This window comes from Montipora foliosa, chromosome 2 (assembly GCF_036669935.1).
Source record: "Montipora foliosa isolate CH-2021 chromosome 2, ASM3666993v2, whole genome shotgun sequence".
NCBI classification, from domain to species: domain Eukaryota; kingdom Metazoa; phylum Cnidaria; class Anthozoa; order Scleractinia; family Acroporidae; genus Montipora; species Montipora foliosa.
The window spans coordinates 50,119,035-50,137,021 of record NC_090870.1 but is presented as its reverse complement, the minus strand read 5'-3'; the positions used below and the strand labels follow the sequence as shown (position 1 = coordinate 50,137,021).

General features: G+C 39.0%; 2 protein-coding genes across 3 annotated transcripts in view; one reads left to right on the top strand and one right to left on the bottom strand.

Moving 5' to 3' along the window:
- Positions 1 to 13,681, bottom strand: part of LOC137993460 (guanine nucleotide-binding protein-like 1) — a 22,160-nt gene extending 8,479 nt beyond the window's left edge. The window contains exons 1-10 of the mRNA XM_068839316.1: positions 13,536 to 13,681; positions 13,286 to 13,448; positions 12,476 to 12,563; positions 7,705 to 7,750; positions 6,111 to 6,262; positions 5,469 to 5,540; positions 4,341 to 4,418; positions 3,426 to 3,558; positions 1,823 to 1,915; positions 540 to 638 (exon numbers count right to left, since the gene is read on the bottom strand). Of these exons, the coding sequence (XP_068695417.1) occupies positions 540 to 638; positions 1,823 to 1,915; positions 3,426 to 3,558; positions 4,341 to 4,418; positions 5,469 to 5,540; positions 6,111 to 6,262; positions 7,705 to 7,750; positions 12,476 to 12,563; positions 13,286 to 13,448; positions 13,536 to 13,620 (1,009 nt within the window). The 5' untranslated portion in view covers positions 13,621 to 13,681. The remainder of the gene's footprint in view (positions 1 to 539; positions 639 to 1,822; positions 1,916 to 3,425; positions 3,559 to 4,340; positions 4,419 to 5,468; positions 5,541 to 6,110; positions 6,263 to 7,704; positions 7,751 to 12,475; positions 12,564 to 13,285; positions 13,449 to 13,535) is intronic.
- Positions 13,682 to 13,721: 40 nt separating this feature from the next.
- LOC137993462 (peptidyl-prolyl cis-trans isomerase-like 3) lies at positions 13,722 to 17,612 on the top strand. Of its 2 annotated transcripts, XM_068839318.1 has the most exons (7): positions 13,722 to 13,850; positions 13,950 to 14,024; positions 15,448 to 15,500; positions 16,534 to 16,574; positions 16,823 to 16,890; positions 16,996 to 17,114; positions 17,209 to 17,612. In XM_068839318.1, exons 1-7 carry the CDS (start codon positions 13,848 to 13,850, stop codon positions 17,342 to 17,344), a joined length of 495 nt encoding a protein of 164 aa, XP_068695419.1. In that variant the 5' UTR covers positions 13,722 to 13,847; the 3' UTR covers positions 17,345 to 17,612. The 2 variants fall into 2 exon arrangements, with proteins under 2 accessions (XP_068695419.1, XP_068695420.1); XM_068839319.1 differs by lacking the exon at positions 13,722 to 13,850 and having other exon boundaries at positions 13,988 to 14,127.
- Positions 17,613 to 17,987: the final 375 nt, after the last annotated feature.

Genomic DNA, 17,987 nt, shown 5'->3' with positions numbered 1-17,987 from the left:
CCGCTCTAATTACTGCGTTTCTACGAATCAAGCTAATATAGCAGCTCGGCTCGACACCCAAGCCAAAAAACAAAACACTAAACAATTAAAACAATGACTTAGACTTTAATTTAAAACAATAGAAGCTGCTTACAATACCAAACAATAGCAGGTTACGAGAACTGCTACATTACTGCGCATGAGTGGTTATTCCTTACACAGGGTACTTATTAATTAACAAAAAGGGCTGTGATTGGCTGGAAAGATTCCTGTGAGGATCTTGAAAGTCAACCGGCTTAAAGAACGGCGCTCCGAGCGGGCGCATTATTACGGAGCAAGGAGGTCAGACGCTCCAAAGAAAAAAAAAAGTAGGAAGGGAGGCTTATTCAAACCTAATGTACTCTCCAAAAGGCCGTAACAAGTGGAATAAGTCATGATCTCACGAACAGTTCCGATCAAATGTTAATCGTCCTTGATCTCACGTCGTCAGTCCCGTTATCTTAATAATTGACATACCACAAAACCATGCCTGTTGTCATTCCATTAAGACATAACATTACCTTCAGATTCTTCGGAACTTCCATAATCATCATAGAGAATCCCTTCTTCCTCTCCTTTTTCTTGCTCACTAAGTTTCCTATGCCAGCAGCTGAGATCAACTGATATCAGTCAAGGAAAACAAGAAGTAATTTTGATAAGCCGATATAAAAAAAATTCAACGTAAGTTTCCAATGAATGATGATGAATCATATATTGAACTGCGGATATGAAATCAAGAGAAGCTACGATCCTCGCAGTTATGAATGCAATTTGCGCATGCGTAGAGAAGCCTGGAAATTTCAGGACTTCAACGGGGTTTGACCCATAACCTCGCGATACCGGTGCGACGCTCAACGTCAGTGGCTTCATAGCTCAGCTGGTTAGAGAGTCGCACCGGTATCGCAAGGTCACGGGTTCAAACCCCGTTGAAACCCTGAAATTTTCAGGCTTCAATCTACGCAATTGTTAAGTGTGAATCTAAGAAAAAGAACTGTAAATGAAAGACACGCTCAGATACAGGCACAAAAAAGCAAAATTTACATTTTCATACACAGGTAATGCGCGTGCATTTGCACCTTAGTGTTTCTCAAATTTCCTAATGTGAATGGAACAGAGAATCGCGCTAAAAGAGACAATCACAAATTTGGAGCTTTGTGTCCTTACTCGCAGGTGTGAATAAAACTGCGCTCGATTGCGTCTGCGTCCTTGGTGTCTTTAATTGCCGCAATTAGGGACTGGGACACCCTGCTAGCAGAGCCTTTCTTTTGCTTGCTCGATTTTGGCGTTCTCGAGAAAGGCTCTGCATGAATCGAGTAAGATCTTTTTTGAATATGCGCTGCATGTTGCCAGGATACAGTCTCGAACCCAAGCCTAATATGCCAGATCTCGCGGCCATCTTGGTTTTTCATGCCAGCGGGCTCAATTATAACCATCGGTTTTGTCACTCAATGGACGCTCGCACTGGAAAAACCAGTTTGACGAGAGAAAAGATTGACTAGTCCAGAAGTTCGGGCTGCGGCGGCTTCAAAGAGTTGACGCGATTCGGGCAGAGCCTACTTTTCTCCTCCTCAGTAAAGAAAAATACAAAAGGAGGCTCTGCTCGCAGGGTAGGACTGGGAAGGAGCGACGTTGGAGAATTACACCTTAAACGGAATTTACTTGTTCATCTACGATTCATACTCCCTCCCCTCCCCTCCCCCCCCCCCCCCCCCAAATTAATAAAACATCGCTGTCAGTGCGAGTTTTACAGCTTCGGGCCCTTGATGCCACACTATCTATGAACGCACTGAGTGTTGCAACGTACTTTTATCGCCCCATAAGCTTTCACAAGCTGCAAGAAGATTCCGAGGACCAACAGGAAAGAAACATCTTTTTCGACGACGGCGCTTAGACAAAACTGCAACAGAAACAGGCAAGGGTCAATGGACAAATGGGTGGAAAAACCAATCATGTCATCACAGAGTCAAGACCATATATCGCACACCCTTTTAACATTTAATGCTATAAATGTCATTCATGAGCCGTTTTCAAAGACCGCATCACATAGATAGGCGCATGCAACCGTCTTCTCCACAAAATTGGAAATCTTTGGTTTTCACAGGACTTTACAGCGGAATGTTCAATCAGGACGTAACAAGTCGATCAAAGTCGATCATCGAAAGCGTAGTCGATAAGTCGATAATACTCGATATTTGTCGATAATTGTCAATCGACAAGTTTAATTTGTCGATAAAAGTCGATAATCACAAGATTTTCAAACTGAATATCGAGTTTATCGTCAAAAATGCTGACACATTTTTCAATCGCCCACGAAAATGTAAACAGCTTTAAAGTAAATCCGTACGGCAATAAAGTTGAATAAAAAACCGTAAATCAATAAATAAATGTAAATCGGTAAAATAAAGTCTTGGCATAGCCAATCCTGCTTCATTAAACTGTGCTTGGCAACTGTAGCCTCGTCTCCCGCCATAAACCCTTTTTTTTTTTTTGTATTTCCGATACTTGTCGATTGAAATCGATCAAAGTCGATCAAAGTCGATAATCACAAAAAATTGTGTGATCGACTTTTATCGACATCCGATATTTGTCGATTGATTAGTATCGAATTTGATCGACAACGATCGACTTTTATCGACTATCGAAATTATCGACTTGTAACGTCCTGGTTCAATGAACATAGATTCCTTTCCTTCAGTTTAAAATACGGTACAAGCATGGTCACCAAAAAAAGAAAAACAACAAACAAAACGTAACATTGAGCTAGCGGCGGGACTCCTGACTATACCGGGTAACTGAGAATGATCATTGCAGTTGAAAGCAACTCATGCCGACGCAACGGAAGCCTGAACAAAAAAAAGGAAGCCTTTAACGGGACTCGCACCCGTATAACCGTGCGACTGCGCCGCGCTGTTCTACTGTACCATCTGAGCCAATAAAACATCTGAATGAATGAATGAATGAATGTGAAGTATATATGACCTGCAGTTCACATGACTATAAGCAAGAAGGACAAACATTACTGACTTTATGAACAAGGAATGTATGAGGTTTTTGTGATATCTGGAATAATCGATTTTGAGGTAACTGGATTAAGCCAAGGATGAAATTTTAGAAGTATACAAAAGTATCACTTGAAATCATGACAACTTTGGCACCCTTGGCCAATTAAATTACACAATGCATAGTGGCGTGCACATGTTTCCTGCACATTAGCGACTTATCAGATAGCAGATTATTCCCTAATCGGTCATTCTGCCTAATATTCCCAGAATAAATGCAAGGTTCTCAGACAACCAGATTCAAAGTAGTGAGTAGAATAAAACAATAGTTATAACTGTTACAATTCCAGTGTTTTCACCTTTACACACAAAAGACAATATCCCTGCACAATAATGAAGCCACCTTACCTTTGCTAGGATCTTTTGTACGCTCGGCTTCATCTTTAGGAAATGATGTAAAACACACAACATTGAGTTGCTCAAACTTGGATATGAAATAATGTTTCCAAGCAGTCACCAACTCTGGAGCTACAAGATCTATCTGAAGAAAATTCACATCAAACATCATTACTTTGTGTATCATACATTAGGAACTCTGTTAACAGAGCAGTGTTACTCAGTCTATTTAACACTAAGTGATTAGTTGTTGGACTTTCCCTGAAACTTGAATACGAATAGAGTTTTTCTCCCACAAGATGACTTTTGAACACCAACAAGACCATGGTATTTCTTTGCTTTAAAAATTTACCAACATGGTTCCTGTGATGTAATGTCTGCACACAACTCTCTTGGATAAATATTTCAGTATCAGAAAACACTCTTTGCTTCAGTTTCTTATTTTGTTCTGTTGTCCAGCTGAAATACATCACCCAGATAATATGTTCACTTAATCTTGCCAAATAATACCTTAAAGCAAACATATTATTATAATTATTATAATAATTAATAATTTCTTCAATGTAACAACTGTTATTGCTATGTTTGAATGTCAACATTGTTGTTCTCCTAAGTATGTTATCATCATCATTATCATCGGCACCATGATCATTATAATATTAATAATTAATTATAATTATTACTGTTGTTGTTATGGCTGGATTGTCATATCACTAGATAGAGTAAAACTAAGGGGACAATGGTGGCAGAGTATTAAAATAATTTAATTCACCAGTTTGGGTTAATTAGCCCTACGTATACTAATGGCATGTGTAAAATTGAAAAGAAATATGCTAATTGACACATGATATAAAATTATAATTATAATATTAATTTGCTGCTATTATAGCATTTGGTGTAGGCATCTTAAAGGATTATTTCAGCTACCTTGTTTAAAACAAGCACTATTTTCTTTTTCAAGTCCTGCACAACATGATTGTAAAGAGTTGGAGGAAAATGGAGAACCTGAATAGGAAAAAGTGATGTCAAATATTATGAATTGTAATCAAAAGGCACATTATAGTCCACTTTAACCCATTCACTCCTAGGAGTGAGACGTAATAGATTTTACTCTGTCTAACGCCAGATGATTGTTATTCAACTGTCAGTAGAGGCCACCTTAGGAGGTAGTGAGTTAACAACCTCTCCACCACTCAAAAACTACCGGTATGTTCTCTATCCGCAAAGATTTGCTTAAGTAACAAATCTGCAAAGATCAGCTCAAACATGCCGGCATAATAATAATAATAATATCTTACCTGCTAATTGCCCTTTCTCGCAGTCGGAGACTGAACTGCTAAGGGCACAGCTCAATGAGGTCCGACCGAAGGAGCTGTGCTGCCAGCTAGGCGCTCGGCCCCTGAACACGACCCATGTATGACCTCGGAGCACAGCACCACAGCCTGATGGAATAGGCCGGGAGTCGATTTTGAGGAGGGAGGAAAACGGGAGTACCCGGAGAAAAACCCTTGGAGTCAGATTGAGATCGACCGAAACTCAGCCCACATACGACCGGAGCCAGAGTTGAACCCGGGTCAAAGAGGTGGTAGGTAAGGTTGATGACCACCAAACCATCCTGACTCCCCCATAAGACGCAACATAAGTCACAAGATAAGCAAAAGGCCCCTGTGGTCACCCCACAGATCATGTACACTTGAGGAAGAGACCACTGACCGCATTGGCTTGCAATTTAACTTTGCCTAGTAAATTAAATTTAGCCACATGACCCCTAGGAGAGAGAGATATCCCTAAAAGATTTTACTCTATCTAACACCAGACCATTTTTACTTGTCAAATGGGGCCACTTTAGGGGTCAATGGATTAATGGAAACAAACTACATGTGACAGTACTTTTATACTGAATGAAAAGATTTTCAAATAAGAATCAAAACCACTCCCTTTGTCCCTTAAGTTCTTAATGAAAAAAGGGGGAAAGTAAAGAAAAATTCTTAATGGAGCAAGTGACCACAAAATAAAGTTTTGGTATAACTAATTAACCAATATTGTGTAACTTACAGGATGACGTATGTCTGTGATAAGCACAACAATGTCAGCCACTTCTAAAACTCTCCACAGCTGTCTCCACGTCTGCAAATTGACACAAACAAATCAATTTGTTTGATACCAGGTAGCACTTCATCTGTAGACTGATGTAATTGAAGCCAGTTGACAAATTTCCAAACATCATGTAACTAAATTGTTGAAGTGTGTAACTATGTAAAAATCATTTAATGACTTATTGGATTTTGGCTTTTTTGTCCAATTTTGGTCAAATTTTCAGCAGTTATTCAGACAAGTCTTTTACTGATTGAGTTCAAAAAAGGTGATATTTTGACAAAAAAAGAAGTTGAATAGTGATTTCCTTGCAGTTTTCATTCTGTTGTGATCCTGTATTTGCAGAGCTAAACCTATAAAGAAAAAGAATTTGCCCACAGCTTGATAAAATAAAAAGAATGTAGCTGTAACAGTTGTCTATAGTCTTTGAATCCTCGTTAACAATAATAATGCATTTATAGTGTGCAATTTTCCGTAAAAATGTTCAAATGCGCATTATATATACAACTTTAAAACACAGAGATTTATATTTTCTTGTCCATACTAGAGAGTTTACTTCAAACTGCTTCATAATTATAAATTGCAATAACAAAGCTGTATTACCTCCAAGTTACGCTCAAAGTAACTGAGATCTGAAAGCTTGCATTCATTGTATATCTTGTCCAAAAAGTTATCAAACATCTCTTGCTCTGATCTTTCTACTTGTTCCTTGCTCATACTATAACTCCATGGAGGTCGCTTTGGCATATCCAACACTAAAAATATCCTTTTAAGTTAAAATGATCATCACAGTAAAGCAAGCAGCTTAATTAATTAAGCCGTCTGAAAGAATTATTATTATAATGCTTTAAAGTGCCCCTGTGACCAAAACATCAATTCTTCATTCAAAAGCTGAGATTTTAAGCTAGTGAGCCCTTGATGTCACTTTTTCCTGGATCCAACGTTAACCCTCTGAGGTCCAATTGGTCAGTTTTGAAAGTGAGTAATGGCGGACCGTGAAATCCAAAACTTACACCCAAAACGTAAACAGCTTTTGGATAAAAATCAAAGCTCAAAATTTTGCCAGTCAGGTGTTAAGCAAACACACGTCCAAAATCTGAAGAAAGTAGGAAGTGATTTTTTTTATCACAGGGGTACTTTAATGAGACTGAATCTAATAGGATTCAAACTCATGACTGTCAAATTGGCTCCACAATAAACAGATCAAATTTTACAATCATAAGTTAATCAGTTCTAGTCAAGCCCAATGGACATATACCTCTTTTTTTTTGCAATATTAATTGATGTGGCAGTTCCCATGGGTTAATTTAAACACACTACAATAACAAAACGTAAGAGACAATGTTGGCGTAAAAGGGGGCGACACTGCTCCATGATAGGCGTGACAGAAGACTTCCGTGGTGTGACTAAAAAGCCTGAACTTATCTCCTCGACGCACGAGGCAAACCGTGCCGGATCGGACAAGTTGTAGGCCAGTAAAAGCCAAATAATTATATACAGGCCTAATTCTCCATGGCAGCACTATCGTGCTATAATGGAAAGAGTACAGGCGGTAAAAAATAGCTTAAGCCTCCTTATCTCCCCAGCACTGCAAGCCAACTCCGCTGGCATGTGCTGGGTCGGACAAGAACAAAGGCAGATAGAGAGCTTAAAATGGCACAGCATGAAAAACACCGAAGCTTGGGGAAGTCGCTGTGAGACTTAAACCGAAGTGTGTACCATGAGGTGAACCAAAATTGATTGGATTTGACCTCAACAAAACCTCCAAATTGAGGGAGGATGGGAATAAAATTCGTAAACAGTAAAGGTACTCCTTACAGTAAACTAAAGAGCTCACAGAGTGATACTTTGGACTTAACTAGACCTTTCATACTGAGACAAATGTCTAGGACTAAACCAATGGTGACTAACGTACCATCTTAATAGACTAATAGTAATACAAACAACTTGTGTAGCACTCAACGCGACATGAATGAGAATAGTTGTTGCTTTTCACCAATCCAGATGAAGGATATAACTGTAAGCAGACAGTGTTAAAGACAAGGATAAAGGAAGTTAGTTCAAATTGTTAGAATATAGGAGTCCATTCATGTCTCGTTTGTGTTGTTTACGAAATAACGTGACAAATGGAGGATAGCTCTAACAAGTCACGCTCCATTAACTATGTTTTATGACGCTGTTGTAAAGCTTTATTTACCTGATCCAGGATTATATGTGGTTTCTAAGCTCACCTCAAGACTTTCCTAGAAAGGATAAAGAGATATACTTACCAAAGCTGGTTATATCCACACATTTAATCAGAGTCAAGATCTCCTGACATGTGTTGGATCAGATCAAATCATCTTATAATACAGTAGATTTGGGTGAAATGATATATAGTTTTGAAAACAAGGCCTTACAGCTTCGCAAGCACTTTCTCAGAATAATAAAGGGGCTTTAAGGAGACTGTGGTCCTTTTCTCAAAAATTTGGAAAGTGCTTTCGGCCCGAACAGCAATAACCAAGAAATTAAGATCTGCTTTACATGAAGTAGTGAGCTTGAACCATGTTTTCAAGACCCAAGAAAACAAAACATTGGCAAAGTTTCACACTTCCCCTTCGTCTCGGGTCTCGGCACTTTCAAGAAATGCTTTCTTGGTCTCAATTAGCAAGAAACCAAAAGCAAACTAGTTAGCAACATCCAGGATACTAGACATCCATGCTCCAGCTTGTGAAAATCTTTAATTCATAAATTCAAAAACGAAGCCAAGAATTTGTATAAGCATCTAAAAATTTAAGGTTGGCATCAGCATTTTGTTAGTGCTCTGTGTGGTCATTCCATAAGGAAAAAATTAAAAATGTACCAGCATTTACAGGGCCATACATGTGGCCTAGTCAAGGTCTTCAATAGATCCCCAAATTATGATCCATGCAATTAGTTGGGTGTCTTGAAAATGGAGACTTTAAGGACTGTGCCTACTATTGTTATTGCATACTTTCTGCGCATCTCGAGATACTCAGATTTCCTATCAGTGACGCTTAGTAAAACAGGGATATTTTTGCGCGGTTTAAAACTATCCAGAGAGAGTAGATCTTAGTAAGTACTCTTGGTATCCAAAAAGAAAATTGGGGGTAACCATGCATTTTTGAGACATAATCAAGCTTCAATTTGAAAAAGAACGCCATACATTGCTTTGTATTTTACAAATACAGTCAACTCTCTCGTAAGCGACCACCCTTGGTGCACGACAAAGTGGTCGCTTACGGGAGGTGGTCGCTTACGGGAAAGATCAACAAAATAAGTGTAACACTGGATTGATCAATTAATTACATAAACAAATTACCTAATCAGCTAAAATTAGGCAAATAGAAACTAATTTATTTGATTTTTTTCACATGCAACAAGTTTCGGGAAAGGTAGAGTGGAGTGTACACTGTACTTGTCAATGTGTCTCACGTTAATGAAAATCACCTGAAATTTAAACCGAACAAAACCTAGGAAAACAACGTCAAACATGGGATGCATATACTTGAAATCTTGATAATGTATTTACATTACTCGGTCGCATTCGACCGCTTATCCACAAAATCTAGAATGCTCGATTGCTTCTGTGACTTAAGCCTCATGTCAACAAGAATATCAGACACTTTCGTGACTGCAGTGGACAACTCCTCGCAACTTCGATAATCTGCAAACTCAGCGATCTGACGCACGAGATCAAGTGCTCCTTTAACTGTTTGCACCGCTGGGATTGGTAAGGGAGCATCGTCACTGCTATCATCACTGTCGGAATCAGTTGCTATTTCCGTCTTGTTGCTGTTTGAGTGAGTAGTGATAACCTCATCTCGTAGGGTCTCCCTCCAGTCAGGGTCGGCGGGATCTAAGGAGTAATAGGCGTCCGCATCATCGTCGAAGGCAGCATAGGGTGCAGCGTCAATACCTTTCTTAGACATCTTCTGCACCAGGGCTTCAAGGTCTAGTAACTCCTCGCCGGCAAACGGGTTATCGTCATCTTCATCCAAATCCAAGGCTGAGGGGTACATTCCAACATGTCTGAAACACTTACTGATTACCTCGCACTTGACTTCGTCCCACGCATTTACGATCCATTGCATGGCCATTAGGAGGTTCACAGACTTTACTATCTCGCTGGCAGAGTGTTCTCCGTCAACTTGACTAACGATATGCCGCAGCAACTTCCGTTTGTAGTAGATCTTCCACACCTTGATTATACCTGCATCCAGAGGCTGCATGCGCGATGTGGTGTTCTTCGGTAGAAAGGCCACTTTAATGTTGGAGAACATGTCTGTCAGCGAGGGTGGATGACATGGTGCATTGTCTAAGAAAAGGATAATATGCCTTTCCTCTCTTTTCAGACGGTTGTTCAACCTGGTAAGGATAGTAACCATTATCTCGGTTCTCATCCACGCCTTCTCGTTGCTGAAGTACTGGGCACCGCAGGGGTATGATGGATTTGCCAAACGTGCGAAGCAGCGCGGTCGTCTGCTACTTCCTATCACAATAAGGGCCTCTTTGTCGCCCGCTGCATTCACAAAGAATGCAGCAGTTATTCGTTGCTTCGCATTCTTGCCGCCCCTACAGCGTTTCCCCTTTTGAGAGAGCGATTTCTGAGGCGTCGCCTTCCAAAAACAGCCAGTTTCGTCCTCATTCCATATATCCCTCGGTGAGTAGCCCCTAGTTAGCTCTTTCAATCTTTCATTCCAGCTGTCTATCGTCTCTTGGCTTACATCTCCCTCTTCCCCAGCAATGTTCATTTGGCCGATGTTATGTCTCTTTTTCCACTTGTCTAGCCAACCACTTGTTCCTTTAAATGTGTCATCTCCAATTCTCTCAGCTATGATTCGTGCTTCTTCGACCAGCATGGGGCCATCAACAGGGATATTTGACTCTCTTGCTCTGGTATACCATTTCCACAACAAACCATTGATTTCGCCATACTTTTCAACATTCAATCTCTTTTGAGATTGAGCTCCTTCATTAGAGTTCCACGATTCGAGAATCTTAGCTTTCTGCTTCAGGATTTTGACAATCTGTGTTTTCCCGCAATCAAATATTTTCGCTAACTTTCTCGTGCTGTTACCCTCGTTAGATTTCCGGATGACTTCTATTTTTTCTTTTAGGGAAAGACATTTCCTTTGACAATCATTAGCTTGTGGGGGCATTGGTGGCTTCTTCGCTGTGAATTTCTTTGTAACTGGTTTGCTGTCCTTAACTGGGATTCTTGCTTGCTTGGCTACCTTCGGGGTCGGCACGTCAGAACAAGAAACGCAATAAGCCACCGATACACCAGCTTTCCAGCCTAGGCTGTCTTCATCAGCAGGGGATGAACATGCTTTAGACTTGTTACAGACAGGTTTTGCACACTTCAGACAAATATAATTCGTAAGACTTGAGCATTTAACACAGTTCCTCATCTTTAACCCTGTTGAGCACACGTGCATGTACAAATGTGGGAAATTCCCACGAGTATTTTATCTTTATCTCACGCGTTAAGGATACAAAGTGCAGATGCCAATCAATCTTGAACACCCACCACGCAACCAACGTGTAACACGTGCTGTAACAGAACTGAAAATCTACGTCATTTGCTGATCATTCAGCATCGATTCGCTCCGTTTGAAGTCGACATGGAGAAAAAGAATTTTTCAATCATCACGGTTCATTCATTCATACGAGGTTATCATGTCTACAAGGATGAAACAACATGGGTTCCCGAAATTGGTGAGCAACGTAGACTGAAACTTGAGCCACTGAATGAAAAAGATGGAAATGCAGTTGCAGTAGTGAGGCCGCTGTCAAGAAATTTTACTGAAGCCGAACATCCCAACACCGTATCAAAAGAAGACGAAATTGTCGGCCACATACCATTACATATGTCTCAGTATGTTAGCAAATTCTTGAAACGAAGGACAAACAATGGAAAGACCATTATAACAGGAAAACGTGTAAATCGAGGAGCAGGTTATGGACTGGAAATTCCCTGCAGTTACATTTTCTACGGAGACAATGACATTTCTATTCCATGGCTTAAAGAAAAGATTGAAAGCACTGGCATATTTCACATTGAATAGCGCCTGGGCAATCTATGCATTCTTCTGATGAAACTTTGTACTGACAGTATATCATTTTGGGACAGATCACTGTAACAATTAATGTAAACTGTTATTATCTGTCAGCAGTCCGGGGTAGCGTCATTAAAAATTGAACTTTTGTAACTTCTGAGAAGTGATTCACTAATGATCATATATGATTATGTTGGGTGGTCACTTACCAGAAACAGAAAACAAAAGAATATGTCAAATTTCTGGCCTAAAAAGTGGTCGCGGTCGCTTTAGAAATTTGAGTGGTGGTCGCTTACGAGAGAGCTCTGGGAACAGTATTTAACTGAGAGACAAAACGGTTGTTTACGAAGTGGTCGCTTACGGGAGGTGGTCGCTTACGAGAAGTGGTCGCTATGAGAGAGTTGACTGTATTATTCATGAATTATCTTTTAAAAATGCGTTGTTACCCCCAATTTTCGTTTTGGATTTCAATAACACTTGTTAAGATCTACATTTCCAGCATAGTCACACACCAGGGCAAAAATATCTTTAATTAGTAGGCACCGTCCTTAAGACCCTAAAACCCTAAGCCCCAAAAACTCAAAAACAAATTAAGTAACCTAAAACCCTCAAATTGGCTAACCCTAGCCCCAAAAAACCAACTTTATGCCTAGGGTTAGCCAAATTGAGGGTTTTGGGTTACTTTCTTCGTTTTCAAGTTTTCGAGTGTTCAGGGTCTTGGGGTCTTCATTTTCAAGTCACCCCAATTAGTTTATGCAATGAAGAGCTTCAAATTTTTAACGAGATCTTCATCTTCCAGGATAGTTTTCTGGAATCATTAATAATTATTGGTAGATCCTAAAAGATTTTGAGTGTTTTTTTTAAGGTTGTGTAAACATTGATTATACGAAGAAGTAGATTCCAAACCTGTGCTACAAATTGAAGGGGTTCTTGAGCTGCCTTTTTTCTTGCTTCAATTTCAGACTTAGATTCACGATCAAACTGCAGACGATACCTAGAGTAGAACAATGTGTCAGCATGTATATATCACATTTAAACTTTCACTGATGTGTAGAAGAGTATGAGAACAGCAAGTACAACAATCATAATATCATTTAATAATAGCTTTCTATTTAGGTGTCTGTCGTCTGTCAAGTACCGTAAAGCCCTTTTTGTTTCATTTTCTGTTTGTCTAATTTTTGTCAGTGTTTGTAAGTAATAAAATGTATTGTAAATACATAAAATTAAATAAAATAAAATAAATAAAAAAGTACAATAAAAAACCCCTCATTTCTCAGAGTCGTGCAGTTTTTTTGTTTATTCCGTTATTTTTACGACTTTTTCGACTATCAAACCTATTCCAAGGCTTTACTTTTCTTTCCATTTGTCGGTACAAAATTCAAATGACAATTTGACTGCAACTAATATCCCATACTGTGAAACTTTTCTTCTGTGTGAGATGGAACTTATTATTAGCCCATTTAAAGTTTAATGCAAAAAATAAATACATGCACATGTATATTGCGAGTTTAATTGAAATTTCGTACACATTTCACAACAACGACTTCCGAAAAAAAAATTAGAACTTAAGATATTGGCTTTCAAATTGAAGAATCAATAAAGCTTATTTATATGTGTATGCGATGAAGTTATTAAAAATGTATAATACAACTCATCTAGGGAAAATGCCTCAGGGGATTATTTGCAAGGAGGAATATTCAAGACTATGTACGTTACCTGTTCGGATCATGTTTCCTGTGTCCGTCAAGTAAACGAACAGGTTGATTGTGAAATTTGACAGTCTTGTCGATGTCTGGCGATTTTATTTCACCAATCTCTGATTCTCCTTCTCCTTCTGTATCTGCGGAATTGCCATCGTTTGAGGACTTGTTTGCCTCCTCTGTATGACAAAGTAAATTTTCAAAAAGAAATTTGACAGCTGTCGAGCAAATGGCTTGTTTATTAGCGGCTATCCCTCAAAACATACCAAGGCCAAATTGGCGTTTCTTATCCCGTTTGTCCTGCAATTGTTTCTTTTTTTGTTTGTTACTGAAAGGTTTTTTTCGCGGCATTTTTTTCCAGTTGGTTGACGACAAATGTATCACATCAACCAAGACAAGTGGTGTAAATAACTGGTCAAGTAAGACGGCGTGAAGTTTACCAACGTCGCTTGGCGAAAGCGAGGCTATTATGAAAAAAAATGGCCGACGGACGCGAACGAATGTGAACCTTTTCAAAGTTTCTCTTCTTAAAGTTTACGATACTCATTATCTCTCGCGAAGCAATAGACTCCGAAAAGATGGTAAATTGCGCTTTCTATCAGTCAAATACGATAGTAAAGCTAAACAAAGACGGGAAAAAACATATTAACCGGTTGAAAATCTTGATTTTGCACTTTCAGTCCGTCACCTTGCACACTGATTTAGGAGACTTGAAAATCGAACTCTTCTGTGAAGATACACCAAAGGCTTCCGAGGTATTGCACTGCATGTAAACCAAACTACCTGCGACATGAAGAAGGCCAAATTTTGCAGATTTCCCTTTAATGCATGCCAGATTTTCGTTCTTGGAAGGATATAGTAAGTTTTAATACGACAAATGGCTTTATGCCAGCGGGATTTGTTGAAAAACAAACAAAGACCTGGAAAATGAAGAACGAAGACTAAAACAAATTCCTCCAGAACAAAAAGACCTTGCCCCTATTGAGATGTGGATGGCATCCATAAGTGGGCTTTTTTCCCGTTTAATTTGTCTTCACACAACCAAATTTATAGTGTCTTTTCTCCATTAGAGACGATTAGCTTAAAGATCTGGGAAACACTGCTGTCCAGGCATGCGAAATGTGCACTTCCGGTTGCCATCCATGTCTCCAAAATGTAGCGTGCTTAATTAATCTTCCTAATATTGATCAGTTCTCGGTCTTTAGATCTTGATCTGGTCTACTTTACCCTGACAAGAGACACTAGTCAGTGCTGTAGTCCTGAATGTCAAAAATGTAGGGAGTTCTGTTGGGGTATCATAGGACTAAATGTCTCGGGGAGCCAGTAACCTAGATATGCACTAAAAGGACTCTACTGATGGGGGGTATTCATTATCTATGTAGGAATAATTATAAACTTTATCCTTCAATTATGGTTTGGTGCACAGTAAAAGACAATAGACACAACTTGGGTGTAAACAAGGGGGCAGGGAATGTACTGGCAAGGTGCAGATAGTACCCACTGCCCGTATGGACCCCCCGGATCAGGGGCCTCAGTGCCTAGCCGAGGGGGTGCAAGGCGGGCATAGTTGCTGGCATAATGTCTGCGGCCAAGTTAACCCAGTCCACCAAAGTAAAAATATACCCCCTCTCTAATGGGACTTCTGCACAAGGTTGAAGGGGGGCCACAAGCAGCAATCTAAGAGAACGATTAATAATAAAAGTAGGTTACAATAAGCTCGTAGGGAAAAATTACAAAAGAACCAGAAAGCATGGGGGGGGGGGGAGGGAGGGATTAAATTGCTGAACAGATAGCATAACAAGCTGAGCTTTGAAAATGTCAAACTGAGATGGTTCACATGGCGGAACTGAACAAAAGAGCCAAATAAGGTAATCACAGGATGGGAAGTCACGCTCTCCTCCCAGGCTCTGCCCAGTATTTCTAAAATTTCACTAAATATTATTAATTCTAAATATTATTGATTGTGAAAGTCTCACATGATGTACCCAGCAGTCACGTTTGTAATCCTAAGGCAAGAACTTGTGGTAATTATACTCTATTCTTATGTATATCTAAAGTTTCTTTTATTTTGGTTAAAAATATGGCTGGTGATCACATGAGAAAGTAGCTCTATAGTAGGAACTTACATTTAAATAATGTACACTTTAATCTAGGCCTTTTACTTTTCATCTCTTGTAGAACTTTTTAGCTCTTTGTGCCAGTAATTACTATGACAATTGTGTTTTCCACAGGTGAGTGTCACAACTTTTTTGAAATGGTAGGATAATAGCCAATTATTTCTTTTCAGTATTTGAAGCTGCATTAATATTTTTGTAGCTTTTTCCTCAAGTAAATGCACTCAATTATCTTATTCAAGTGACTTTGTTGCACCTACATGTCAATGATGTTCATCTGTTTTGTCATTGGGTTTTTACCAAGTTGGATCACATCACCCCCTTGTTAAGTGACAGAAGTCATCATCATTCTATCACACTTTCCAGAAGTCATCATCATTCTATCACACTTTCCAGAGAAACCACTATATATAAATGTTCACAAGTATTAACCATCATATTTTGAACTGCATAATTAAGATAAAATCACCCTTACATTACACATGCTTTTATGTCATGAAAGAGTACCCGGTAATTCAGAATAACTGGTCATCAGTAACAGAGGAGTTCTTTTCTCTCTGTTTTCTATTGTGTCCACAATGTTAGTTTGCAGTGGCAATGGCACCGTTTCCTCTATTCCCTGCATACAAATAAAGCAAAGGTTCAAACAACGATGTTGTGATAAAAATTTTTGGACTAACATGAATGGTCAACCTAAAATGACCCACCGTTTTACATGTACTGAAGTGATTCCTATCATAGAAACCTGAAACAAACTAGGTAATTAATTCTATAACAACTCGTATTGCATTACGTGAACAGTTTGCTGCTGTTCCTTGAACTTCAGCAAACAAAAAAACAAAACGTTTTGCTCTCTCACAAGGTCTGAAAGGTTAGGAGCCCCCCAAAATTCTTTACTTTGTGCCTCATTTACAAAATCTTTTGAAGAAAAGTTTTGAGGGAAACAATCATCACAGTACAGCCATCATACGTTCTCGGCAAATCAACATTGTGAACACTGCACAAACAAGGTCATATTTCTACGAGATGTATATGATTTAGAACTCCTCATAAATTAATAATTAAAATAAGTGATCTGTTGGCAAAAGACTACTCCACCATTGCCATAATTTCTGTGAGCATTTAATATTATTTTTCATTTTTTCTTCAGAAATATAAAGGGCTTTATGGTTCAAACAGGTGACCCTACAGGTCTGTTATGATGCATACTTTGTTCATTAATTTTATTCATACCATTGAAACAAATGAAGTATGCAGAAGGTTATGTGAATTGCATAAAGTACGGGTAAGATGTTCGCATCTTTGCTGGTCCATGTTTTTAATTAATAGTTTTGCTTAGTACTGGAAGAAAGTGTGTCCACTTGTAACATTACCCTCTGTAAGAAAAATGTACTTATTGTACGTACATGTAATGCTTTCAACTCTGTTGCTTCCTGCAGGAACTGGCAAAGGTGGAAAAAGCATTTGGGGCAAGAGGTTTCCTGATGAGCTAAGTCCTTCTCTCAGGGTAAGTTTGAATTCGTCTTTTAGTCAGGGTGCTTGTTGCTGTGAGGGACCTTGCAAATTTATGTAAAGAGTAACTTCTTTTTTTTCTCTTTTTTAATATTGATAGCACAATGCCAGAGGAACAGTGTCTATGGCAAATAGTGGGCAAGACACAAATGGATCACAGTTTTTCATCTGTTATGGCAAACAACCACATCTCGATATGAAGTACACTGTCTTTGGAAAGTATGTTTGTTGTCGCGGATACAATAAAAAATCTCTAAAACTAAAAACTAAAAATCTTTTCCTTTTTCAACACATCTCTTTCTGTTTTCTGTAGGGTTATTGATGGCTTGGAAACACTTGATGATTTAGAGAAGCTACCAGTAAATGAGAAATCCTATAGACCTCTTACTGATGTGCAGATAAAAAATGTAACAATACATGCCAATCCTATCGCAGATAAAAGTGGCTGAACTTTGCAAGACAAGAAGAGATGCATATAGTTAAAAGAAGGGCTCGTATACCTTCTCACAGAAGCTGGCTAATTCTTTTTGTCATTTCAAATCACTCAAGTCAAAAAGTTGCCTCTCCCAAGATCACATGAGAATACTGCAGGCTTGGTAGTGAAACAGATCACAAGAGCAAAGTCACTGGGCATAATTTATTTTCCTTTTCCTGTGGTATTATTTTAATATGTAAAACAAACTGAGCACTATGTATATAAACGTTTGTCAATAGTTATTGTTTTGTCTCTGAGTTACATGTATTTGCAATGTGTGATTCTTTTAGGACAAAGATAAAATTACTGAGGTAAACACCTTAAACCAATTTTCATCACCTAAGAGCAGAACAAACTAACAAATTAAAAAAGAATCAATCAGGTTCTTCATCACAATCTCTTCTACGAACAAGGGATATTATATCGCTTTTTACAATTGTACAGCTGCAAATGAGCTTTTTCCAGGAAACAAAAGATCTCTAATCTGAGTAACCAATTGTTGCCGGTGGCGGTGGGGTACTCAACAGATGCTTGGGAAGGGAGGTGCAGTGTGGGCACTCAAACCCTGACCCTGACCCTGACCCTGTTTAAGACTAGAATGAAAATGACACACTAGT

Excerpts from the sequence above, each read along its gene's own strand:
- LOC137993462 (XM_068839318.1), top strand. Across the intron at positions 14,025-15,447 it reads ATACACCAAAGGCTTCCGAG|AACTTTTTAGCTCTTTGTGC; the intron begins GTATTGCACTGC and ends CATCTCTTGTAG. Across the intron at positions 15,501-16,533 it reads GACAATTGTGTTTTCCACAG|AAATATAAAGGGCTTTATGG; the intron begins GTGAGTGTCACA and ends TTTTTTCTTCAG.